Source organism: Schistocerca gregaria, chromosome 2 (assembly GCF_023897955.1).
Source record: "Schistocerca gregaria isolate iqSchGreg1 chromosome 2, iqSchGreg1.2, whole genome shotgun sequence".
Lineage (NCBI taxonomy): Eukaryota > Metazoa > Arthropoda > Insecta > Orthoptera > Acrididae > Schistocerca > Schistocerca gregaria.
The window spans coordinates 568,292,542-568,304,859 of NC_064921.1; the positions used below are offsets into that span (position 1 = coordinate 568,292,542).

General features: G+C 40.4%; 1 protein-coding gene across 1 annotated transcript in view; it reads left to right on the forward strand.

Moving 5' to 3' along the window:
* LOC126332800 (juvenile hormone esterase-like) overlaps positions 1 to 12,318 on the forward strand; it is a 78,681-nt gene that overhangs the window by 15,079 nt on the left and 51,284 nt on the right. The window contains exons 2-3 of the mRNA XM_049996682.1: positions 1,371 to 1,517; positions 7,830 to 7,989. Coding sequence (XP_049852639.1) covers positions 1,371 to 1,517; positions 7,830 to 7,989 — 307 coding nt within the window. The remainder of the gene's footprint in view (positions 1 to 1,370; positions 1,518 to 7,829; positions 7,990 to 12,318) is intronic.

A 12,318-nucleotide genomic window follows, 5' to 3' on the forward strand; every position in this document is an offset into this window, starting at 1 on the left:
CTAGAAGTAGGCCTACGAAGTGTCGAACATTTTAAACTGACGGCACACTATGTTCCACAGAACAGATATGGGAGAGCTGAACAAAATATCTGATATGTTTATTCCAGACCATTATCTACTCCATATCCTCCTTATACGTCCTGCTCACGCTATGTGTAAACATTTCTAATTTAAGGCAGCTCCACGGTAGAATATTTGTTGTTTTATTGTGTTTCAATAAATTCCCTTCTGTCTAGCGTACATCATTAACATTTGCTATAGAAATGTAACCAAAGACCACTGTCAAAATATATCTATGATAGTTGCATCGTGTCGTACACTGCCTAATGAAAGCCATCAGTTGATTACTACTACGGAAATGTGTTAGGTCACAGTCCTTGCATATTGTCCGTGCTGTAAATAAGTCTCCCTTCTCTGTATGATGTAGCTACTTTAGCATCAACAAAAGTAAAAAATATTTCAGTGTCTTTTTTTAATAGTCTTTCGTGCGTTGCCCATTGCTTTATGGAGCGTCATGGCGAGGACCATGTATATGTTAAAGAGTATCAGTGGTAATCCATACCATGCAAGTACTCATTTATTAATTACAATGTCATTTGGATAATCTCGTCTTATTAAGAGCCTTGATCTCCGTCTTCTGGCAAAGTCCGTTACCTATCTTTGAGTAACCCCTTTGTCGTAATCTCTCCCGATGTTTATTTTACCCGCAAAGTTTGAAGTTGATGTCTCCACTGTATTCCCTCCTCTGCTCGATGATTATTTTAGTTGCAAATGTATTGTGCTAACGTGATCAACACTGTCAGAACAAAATAGTTTCCTCGGATGTCAACTCGTCTGCTATGATTGTTTATTGTCTATTGGCTTCCTCTGGCTTCTTTTTAAGTGGTCAGTGTCTTAATCACATTTTCAACCCTCGGACACGCTAATGATTTCATAGCACAGATTTCGCACTTGTAGCAGTATCTATTTCAACTTGTTTCTCTATATTTAAATAGTACCTCACTGGTACAGTTCAATGCTGGTGCTTTTCTATCGTTCGATTTACTCGCCTCTTTTGCAGTTCTTGTGTTGCTATCTTACCAAAGTGTGTCGGTGTTTCTGTTTCTGATCGTTCTTTGGGAAAAAAATTCACTTGTGTTTAGATATTTTAATATTAGGTATGCGATGTAATTTGTACCATATCAGCGTTGCTCAATTTTGTTTACAAATCTCTCAGAGGTTTTCTAATATTCTTTTATATTTATCATATTTATCTCGCGTTAATATTGTTGACCTCACTCTCGATTATTGTGGACGAGTTCTTACAAAAATTACTCTTTCTAGTTACATAAAAAGAAATGTGTAGTCTAAAAAGTATTGTTTTGTTTCAGTCGCCGGAACCACCAGAACAATGGAGCGGCATACGAAACGCAACAAAGGAAGGAAATGTAGCTCCGCAAATAGACTTCCTTATGACAGCCAAGACGGAATATGAGGGAGACGAAGATTGTCTGTACCTAAACGTCTACACTGCTAAGGTTCGTATTAACTACAGTAAACAGCACTCGACTACTCTTCAGTGTGAGTGTCTCGTCTGGAGATTGGCTCCCTTCCTCCGTCTACACTTGGTCTATATTTTATCGACTTTATCAATGCTCATTTGATTTCATTTGTGAGTCTCTTAGATGTCTGTGTCTCTCCACCTTTTTGTTTTTATAATGTTCTTTTTTCCATTTGGTTCTATGCTGTCTTTAGAAATTCGTGCGTGGAACTAAAAATATGTAATTTCCCTACTTACATTCAATTTAAGCATTATTCGCAGAAGGTGCAGAAAACATGTTCATCTCTCTCTCTCTCTCTCTCTCTCTCTCTCTCTCTCTCTCTGTGTGTGTGTGTGTGTGTGTGTGTGTGTGTGTGTGTGTGTGTGTGTGTGTGGGCGAACGTGTGTGTACCTGCTGTGACTCTCTCTCCACTCCCATTTGCAGCTTTATGAAACCATTTAATTGTTTCATGAAGGGGATAATGTTGTCGTTTCTCGAATAAAGTAGCATTCTATCTACCCATTCAGTATTACCCAGAAAACGTATACTGTTTGCTTCTTTCGTCGATATGAGCTCCTGTGAAATACCAGAGTGGACAAAGTCGTTAATTCACCAACTGTCGATATGTTCCTCATTCCAAAAAGGATTTTCAGTTCTTACTCTGACAGATGTTTTCCTCGTGAGATAAACCCAACAGATATTATATCTACTTTAGCTAATCATGCAGAAAGACCCGTACTTAGAATATCGAATTATTTAGAAATAAACGAGACGAATCACCGAAAGGCAGAAGAAGTGCGTCGTCGATAGGTAGACAGACAACAGGTACAGAGCTTTGCTAGCTTTCGGAATGAACTTCCTTCTTCGAGCAGTGAGTGAAGTACATATCGCGCGAATTCTGTGAGACATTCAATAAAATGAATTTGCTTGTAATGCATCCTCGTGTAAATAACAGTTGTGAATGGCATTTTTATCCACTATTTCAGAAGTATCGTAGTTTTCCTTTGACGTACAACACTTATATTAGAGAGCAGCATATGAAATTAATCTTTTATTATCTTATGAATATTGTAGTTGCCAATTAATCTTTGTGAAGCATCATAGACATTCAGGTGACCTGACTTTTGAGCTGGAACATAAATAGTACACAAATCTTTTCTTTCTAAGCATACCCAATGAAAAATACTTCATATTCTATACTCCCTGTATCTTAATACTGTTATCTTGGCCTGTAGATAGCCATTTCGCTTCTTGATGAAAACAGACGTAGAAGTACCTTCAACCGTGCCTTCCTGAAATCTATTGGGGAACATACTGTATCTTAATGACCTTGCTGACAATATTCATAGTAGCCTCATGCTATCTGCTGACGATGCAGTATCTGTTATGAAGTATCGTCTATCAAACTCATCTCAAATATCAGTCAGACCTTACTAAGATTCAAAAGTAATCTAACTATGGCAACTTGGTGTCAGTGCTAAAAAACTGCATACTTCACAACACAGCAAATGAAACATAGGCCACTATGACTACAGTATCTATAAATAAGTTTTGCACTCAGTCAGCTCGTACAAATACTTGGGTGCATCAATAGCTATATGAAATGGGATGATCTCATACGCGTGGTTGTAGGTCTGGCAGACAACATACTTCGCTCCATTCGTAAGGTACTAACAAGGGAAACATCCCATCCCACCCCCTCAGATTTAATGGTAAAATGAACCTTTGGATAGCCAGTCGAAAGCTGAAAGATATAAAGCATGAAAACAAGAAGAAAGTTTTCTGAGCAGTGATAAAAGAAGCGAAACAGAAACAGTGAGCGCCTTAAGCTCAAGGTATCCAACGTCAAGCAACTTGTAAGAACTGAGCTGTTGTGGTCGTATCGCAAGGGTGTTGGACTGTAAACCGGGAGATCCGTATTCAGATCCCCCTCGTGCCCTATTAGTGTTATTATTCATTAAATTACAAAGTTTTCATTGGGTCATTGACAGATCTGTTCTCCTTCGTACTATTGGCAGTTGTCATACTATAAGCTAGTTATAGAAATGAGTCATGTGGTATGAATATACTACCGTCGCAAGTAAATATGAATAGAGAGAGCAGGTGAGATCACGCATTGACCTCTGATGGAAATGAAAACAGCAAATAAACGATGTGAACTATATTGCAGCAAAGAAATTCAAAAGTCAAAACTTCCAAAACGAAACGCAAGAGTCATGACATGTGATAATTGTGTAGAACAAGTAAGAGGTGGAGGTACGTACGTCTGAAGTTCCCATCTGTACACCTCGCTATTCCGAACGGTTGTTACATCACGACACAGACATAAATTTGAATATGGTGAACAGACAAGTGAATGACCCGACGAGCAGTTTATAATTTTGGGGAAAAACGGAGTGCAAGCGAAATTCGAATATGGATATCCCTCTTCAGGCTCCAACACCGTGACAACAGCGACGCTGGTGTCAATCAAATACTCTCGATTTTACACATCTTAAGCTTCGACCATTCACGGTTTCTACTTTGCTTCTTCCTGTCCATATGCTTGATCTGTGCTCAGTTTTTGACGGTCTAACCACTAGGCCATCTTACCACCAAATCTGAGAAGTTGTGATGGGGAGTTTCCCTCGTGAGAAAACGCGATCTGCCTACAACGAGCCGCGCGGGGGGTTAGCCGAGTGTTCTTGGGCGCTGCAGTCATGGACTTTGCGGCTGGTCCCGGCGGAGGTTCGAGTCCTCAGTCGAGCATGGGTGTGTGTGTTTGCCCTTAGCATAATTTAGGTTAAGTAGTGTGTAAGGTTAGGGACTGATGACCTTAGCAGTTAAGTCCCATAAGATTTCACACATATTTGGATTTTTTTTTTGTCTACATAGGAGGCTGCCTCCATAACACTCCAGCGACACACCCTATATTAATGCTCAGCAGTTTAAGAACTAAGAGGGGATACAAAGAAGGGCATCACGAATCTCAACAGCATTATGTGACCCTGTGGAGAGTGTCAAGGAAATGCTGAGGAACGCGAACAAGCAAACAATTGAGAACATAGGAAAGGTTACTTACAAAGTTTCAACCACGAGTGTTGAGGAGTCTACAGATGTACTAACGTCTATCTGTCACTGTTTTACAGGTACGAAAGTTAATACAAAACGGGAATAGAATCTTTCAAGCAACTATTCTTCCGCCACCCCATACGCGAATGGGAACTCAATAGACCATAATACGTGTCACAATGTATACACTGTGACGAAAATCATGGGACAGCGATATGCACATATACAGATGGCGGTAGTACCGTGTATACAACGTATAAGAGGGGAATGCATTGATGGAGTTCTCATTTGTGCTCATCTGATTCATGTGAAAACATTTCCGGCGTGATTATGGCTGCTCGACGGGAATTAACAGATTGTGAACGCTGAATGGTGGTTGCAGCTAGACGCATGGGGCATTCCATTTCGGAAATCATTAGAGAATTCAATATTCTGAGATCCACAGTGTCAAAAGCGTGCCAAGATAACCAGATTTCAGTCATGTCCTTTAGCACTGACAACGCAATGGCCGACGGACTTTACTTAACGATGGTGGGCAGCGACGCTTGCGTAGAGTTGTCAGTGCTCACATAAAAGCCGTTGCCGACGGCCTTCACTTAACGACAAAGGACAGCGTTGATTGCGTAAGGTCGTCATTACCGACAGATAAAGTAAACTGGGTGGAATAACAGCAAAAATCAATGTGGGACGTACGACAAATGTATCCGTTAGGACGGTGTGGCGAAATCTGGCGGTAATGGGTTATGCAACAGACGACCGACGCAAGTGCCTTTGCTAATAGCACGAGAACGCCTGCAGCATCTCTACTGGGTACGTGACCATATCGTTTCAACCGTAAACGACTGGAGAATCGAGGCCCGCTCGGATGATCCCCGATTTCAGTTGGTGAAGACCTCATAGTACAGATCGAGTGTGGCCATGGATACAAGATGTCAACAAGGCACATTGTAAGCTGGTGGTAGCTCCATATAGATGAGGACCCTCTTTACATGGAATGAACTGGGCCCTCTGGTCCACCTGAACCGATCATTGTTGGGCTATTTGGAGACCATTTGAAACCATTCATGGACTTCATGTTCCCAAGCAGCAATGGAATTCTTATGGATGACGTCGTGGAACGTCACCGACATGAATCCCATCGAACATTTACGGGACATAACCGAGAAGTCAGCTTGTACACAAACCATGCACCGGCAACACTTTCGCAATTACGGACTCCTATAGGTGCAGCATGGCTCAGTATTTCTGCAGGGGACTTCCACGTCGGGCTGCTGTACTGTGTCGGGCAAAATGACGTCCGAACGAGATTAGGAGGTTATCAGCTCTTACGGAGGTTCTTGTCCAGGGAATATGAAAAAACCTGTAATATATGTTCTATTCAAAGTAGCCTGCAGTGTTAGGGGGATTTTTGTAAACACCTTTAGTAACTATACATAAACAAATTGTCAACGGTAAAGAAGCTGGTTAAGCGTACCAGATAGGATTGACTCTCACTTTCCCATTACCTACAATATCTGGTCTGCTGAAAAAACTAGACTGCTCTACAAAAGAGATTCCTTACACTACACTTGTCCCTTCTTCTGGAGTATTGCTATGGGTGTGGGATCCAATGAGACAGGAGTGACGGACGATATCTATAAACTTGAAAGCACGTAATCTCGTTTTTTATTATCTCGTGATACGGGAGAAAGTGCGACGGATATGATGATCGAATAGGGGGGGCGGGAGATCATTAAAAATGACGTTAGTTGCTGTGGTAGGACCTTCTCAAGAAATTTCAATCACCCGCTTTCTCCTCAGAGTGTGAAAACATTTAAGAGAAAAGTAGGGTTCTCAGAGAAAGATTTACATGTTCGTTATTTCAGTGCGCTGTCCAACAGTGGACCGGGAGAGAAGAGCCTTAAAAATGATTCGATGAATCCTCTGCCAGACAATTAAATTGTGAATTGCAGAGCAATCGTGTAGATGTAGACATAGATGCTACACTTGGTGCTAGAATAGTACTGTCAGAAATTACTATACATTAAATAAATTCTGAAGGTGCCAGGGGTAAAATACAGGGAGCGAAAGGTATTTACAATTTGTACAGAAACCAGATGACAGTTATAAGAGTCGATGGGCATGAAAGGGAAGCAGTGATTGGGAAGGGAAGGAGACACGGTTTTAGCCGCTCCCCGATGTTATTCAATCTGTATATTGAGCAAGAAGTAAAGGAAACAAAAGAAAAATTGGCAGTAGGAATTGAAATCCATGGCGAAGCAATAAAAACTTTGATGTTCGCCGATGACATTGTAATTCTGTCAGAGACAACAAAGGACCTGGAAGAGCAGCCGAACGGAATGGACAGGGAATTGGAAGGAGGATATAAGATGAACATCAACAAAAGCAAAACGAGAATATTGGAATATAGTCGAATTAATTCGGGTGATGCTGAGGGAATTAGATTAGGAAATGAGACGCTTAAAGTAGTAAATGAGTTTTGCTATTTGGGGAGCAAAATAACCGATGATGGTCGAAGTAGGATATAAAATGTAGACTGGCAATGACAAGGAAAGCATTTCTGAAGAAGAGAAATTTGGTAACATCGAGTACAGATTTAAGGGTCGGGAAGTCGTTTCTGAAAGTATTTGTATGGAGTGTAGCCTTGTATGGAACTGAAACATGGACGATAAATAGTTTAGACAAGAAGAGAATCGAAGCTTTCGAAATGTGGTGCTACAGAAGAATGAGGAAAATTAGATGGGTAGATCATATAACTAATGAGGAGGTACTGAATAGAAATGGAGAGAAGAGAAATTTGTGTCACAACTTGACGAGAAGAAGGGATCGGTTGGTAGGTCATGTTCTGAGGCATCAAGGAATCACCTATTTAGTTAGTATTGGAGGGCAGCGTGGAGGGTAAAAATTGTAGAGGGAGACCAAGAGATGAATACACTAAACAGATTCAGAAGGATGCAGGATGCAGTAGGTACTGGGAGACGAAGAACCTCGCACAGGATAGAGTAGCGTGGAGAGCTGCATCAAACCCGTCTCTGGACTGAAGCCCACAACAACAACAAATAAATATTAAATCTTATTGCATGCACCGCACTACAGTTTTCACCGTCACTTAGTATTCGAAATTTTGAAGGAAGTAAGTTCCTTCACGCATGAATGCTGATGATCAAAATTCATTTGAAAATAAAATAAAATTTTCGGTTCTCTGATTATCAAGCGCTGGTTATATTTCGGTGATCATTTCCTTCAATTACGTTTCAGCTTCCAACAAGAGAAAATGAAGATCTCATCCCCGTTATGGTGTGGATCCACGGAGGAGGGTTTTTGGTGGGTTCTGGGAGTACGGAAATTTATGGGCCGGATCACCTCATGGAACATGATGTTTTGTTAGTGACCTTCAACTATCGTCTTGGAGCGCTCGGTAGGTCCTTATTTCAGCCAAAATACGTCTACTTGTTAGTATTTATTATATTAATGTTTCTAGGTTAAGTCTGTTTACAACTAGATAAATGCATCTATAGATCTTATATAAAAAAATTTTTATTGATGCATATGAGTATCAGCTTTATGTACGGTAATGATAGAAGATGAAGAAATGAATTAAAAACTGTACGCCGGCCGGGACTTGAATGTAGTTCTCCTGCTTCCTACTTATATATAAAGGTGGGGTACTAATGCCATATCTCAGAGCCTTGGCATAAAGAACGCTTTAAGAAGAGGAAAATTGTCTGAAAGCATGAAGTTTGTGTTAGTGGTGGCATTGGACTTAGACTCCGTGACGCTGTGTCTCGTATGCTGCTACGGTGATGTTAGAGCCAATACATCTGTCAAGTAAGAGGAGACCTGAGTTCAGCTGCCGCCAGTGACACAAACTGTAATTCATTTCTTCAGCTTCTAACATAATTATAGATAAATGCAGTTCACATTTTACTAGACGTGTTTCCCCTTAATTTATTGAATTCTAGAGACCTTAAATACATACACTTTGCACTTAAATGCAAAACTTCCAATTTACATATTGTGCCATTGTACTTAGAAGCTACAAATAGTTCTGATCCAGGCACTTTATTGCTGAGTACATGCTTCTTATTACGTCTGGTATGTGTGTTCGCTATTTTACTGATGAAGGCAGTTGTCCAGCAATCGAAACGTCCAGCGTAGCAGGTCCAACCCCGCTTAAATTTTGAATGACAATCATTAGCAATGGCGGCCGAAGTCCTCCGGCATAAGAAGTCACCCTCATTCCCTCAACGGCCTTGTCGAAGAGGGCAGAGGGACGGACGAAAGTTCAAGACACTGTCTTGCTCTTAGCGCGGGAAACGGTCTGTATGGACTGATGATCTATTCATCGGCAAAATATTCCAGATTAGTCCCCCATTCAGATCTCGGGGACTGACAGGGGGATAGGTGACAATCAGGAATAGATGGCATAATCAAGGAAAGTTTAACGCTCTAAGAGTCGGAGTTTGAAATGTCAGAAGTTGGAACGTAGCGGGGAAGCCCGGAAATACGAAAGGGAAATTGTGAGGGCTCAATCTAGATATAGTGAGCGTCAGCGAAGTTAAAAGCAAGGAAAATAAGAATTTGTGGTCAGTTGAGTACCGTGGATCATCAACATCAGCATCAACGGCACAACGGAACTAGAATTAGTAATGAGTACGAATGAGTGAGCTACTGTGAATGGGGTGAGGGGTATTGTTCAGAGCCGTGCATGGCGCCACATTTACCGGCTCGATCCCGCCTGCAGCCGACCACTCCGTTCTGCGGGCAGCCCAGTTCAACCATAGCGGGAACAAAAGTACGCGAGCCGCGATGCGCAGTCGCAGCCGGGGACTTGTTCCGCCCTGCCCGGGTGTCAACAGGACTCGGTACAACAAGGAAATGGACAGCGCTGGAAAGGTGGAAACCAACGGCAACGGGCGAGCAGAATAGCTTTATCAGTCGCCTGCATACCTCGGAGGATCGTGAAGATTTGATATGCTAGGAAGAGGCTGTTCTTTAGCCTTTGTAAAGAAAAATTAATTTCTTTGTCTCTGATCTGCTGCTTTGCGTATTTGCCTGTATTTTTTTGTGGGTTTTCTTCCCTTCCTAGTTTGGATTTTGGAATGGCCGACCAGTGTGGCAGAGCGGTTCCAGGCGTTTCAGTCTTGAACCACGGGAGCACTACGGTCGCAGTTTCGAATCCTGCCTCCGGCGTGGAATAGTATGATGTCCTTAGGTTACTTAGGTTTAAGTAGTTCTACGTTCTAGGTAACTGATCACCTCAGATGTTAAGTCCCATAGTGCTCAGAGCCATTTGAACCATCTGATTTTGGAATTTAGCCCACTTATTATCTGTATATCGTATAGATTGGTAACTGGGACGTACAATGCCTTAGACAAATATGACCAGAACAGCTGTTATAAAGAAAATATTTGATACATAAAAATATTATTCTACACAGTGAAAGACCAGATACAAGAACATAAGACAGTACGGTAAGCAACTTCATGTAACATGAAAACTGAAGTTTTAATTATTACGTGATATTTAATTTCATCCATATCTTGCAGCTTCAAACGTAACTGTATTCAGTACATTGTAAGTATTAATTAAAAGACACCTTCAGTCACAACTTCTCGTGTTTTATTAAGTACACGATGCATTTCTGACCTTGTGAATCCATTATGAAGTGTCTTTTGTCTTGTCACATGCTTTATTTTTGCCCTTGAATGAGGTGAAATGCATATTCCTGTCATGAAAAGATTTCATGATAGGTTACGATTTCCACAAGTCAAATGCGGAAAATATGTGCGAAATAGTTGAAAAGATGAACACTGTAAACTTACCATATAATCCAAGAAAAGCATTTTCAACCTTTTAGCACCATCATACATTATTTTCTCCGTCCTGTTTATACATATCACTCCACTGAAGAGGAACATTTGAATACACATGTTTGTAAACACTTCACAGTTGTTTCTGTACATGGTGTGATCAAAGATCTAATTATAAAACAATTGAGGTATGCAGGGAATAAATTTAGAATAAGTGTTTAAAATTACTGCAATAAAGGGGACTTGCGAAATCGGTTTGTTCATAGATTCCGTTTTAATTTTTATTTTATGGAATTATATATACAGTTATTTTAACAGATTTATTGTCTTGTCATTGGCTTCATTATGTAGTACTACCTAATTATTTTCTAGACTGTTGGTGACATGTTTCGTTTCCGACATATGTAGTGTCATAACTGATTTTTTGAACTGGTTGAGCCTGAAAAGATTTATGTCTTCTAGAAGACGGGTTTTCAAGTTTCTGTGTCAAAACCTGAAAACAGTTTGTCAAGGGACAAAGCAAGCACACATCATAAACATGAAACTCAATAATAACAATGGCATCATTCGGATAGTTGACAAAAAGTAATTCTGTAGTAATTGTGAACTATAATGAATCAATCACTAAAACACCGATTTTCTTTTCTGAAAACAACATAACAGAGCTCAGATAAGATCCAACTGTAAAACTGCAATACAAAATCAGAAGACATTGTTAGTAAATGCAATTTCTTCTTCACAGAAAAACAAGCAGAAGTATTAATTTTGATGAATTCCACAGCCCCAAGACTGCGAGATCAACCTAAGACTCATAAAACTCATATTCCACTGACGCCTATTCATAATTCTAAAAGTACACCTGCCACCATAGTCTCCCAATTTCTGAAAGAAATTCTGAAGTAGTACTATACGTTTGAAAAGTCATATTTAGTTGAGAACACACATGAATTATCAACTAAAATTAGAAATATAAATATGCATGAAGGTGCCAGGTTTGCCTCTTTTGATGTAACTATTTACAAATGTACCAACAGAAGAAACTATAGACATAATCTTTGAATAATTAGTTGTAGTAGTCGTAGTTGTTGTTACTGTTGTTCTTGTCTTCAGTCCTGAGACTGGTTTGATGCAGCTCCGACCAGAGTGGCCGAGCGGTTCTAGGCACTACACTCTGGGACCGCATGACAGCTACGGTCTCTAGTTCGAATCCTGCCTCGGGAATGGATGGGTGTGATGTCTTTAGGTTAGTTTGGTTTAAGTAGTTCTAAGTTCTAGGGGACTGATGATGTCAGAAGGTAAGTCCCATAGTGCTTAGAGCCATTTTAACCATTTCATGCAGCTCTCCATGTTTATCCTGGGAAAGATTCTTCATCTCCAAGTAAGTACTACAATCTACATCCTTATGAATCTGCTTAGTGTATTGAACTCTTGGTCTCCTTCTACGAATTTTACCCTCTATGCTGCCCTCCAGTACTAAATTGGTGATCCCTTGATGCCTCAGAGTATGTCCAACCAACCGATCCATTCTTATATCAATTTGTGCCACAAACTCCTCCCCAATTCTATTCGGTTACGTGATCTACCCATCTAATAATTAGCATTCTTCTGTGACACCACATTCCGAAAGCTTCTATTCCCTTCTTGTCTAAACTATTTATCGTCCTTGTGTCACTTCCATACAAATACTTTCAGAAAAGACTTCCAGATACATAAATCTATACTCGATGTTAACGAACATCCCTTCTTCAGAAACGCTGTCCTTTCCATTGCCAGTCCACATTTGATAAGCTCTCTTCTTCGACTATCATCACTTATTTTGCTCCCCAATCTAATACCCTCAGCGTCACCTTATTTGATTTAACTACATTCCATTATCTTTGTTTTGTTTTGTTGATGTTCATCTTATGTCCTCCTTTCAGTACACTATCCATTC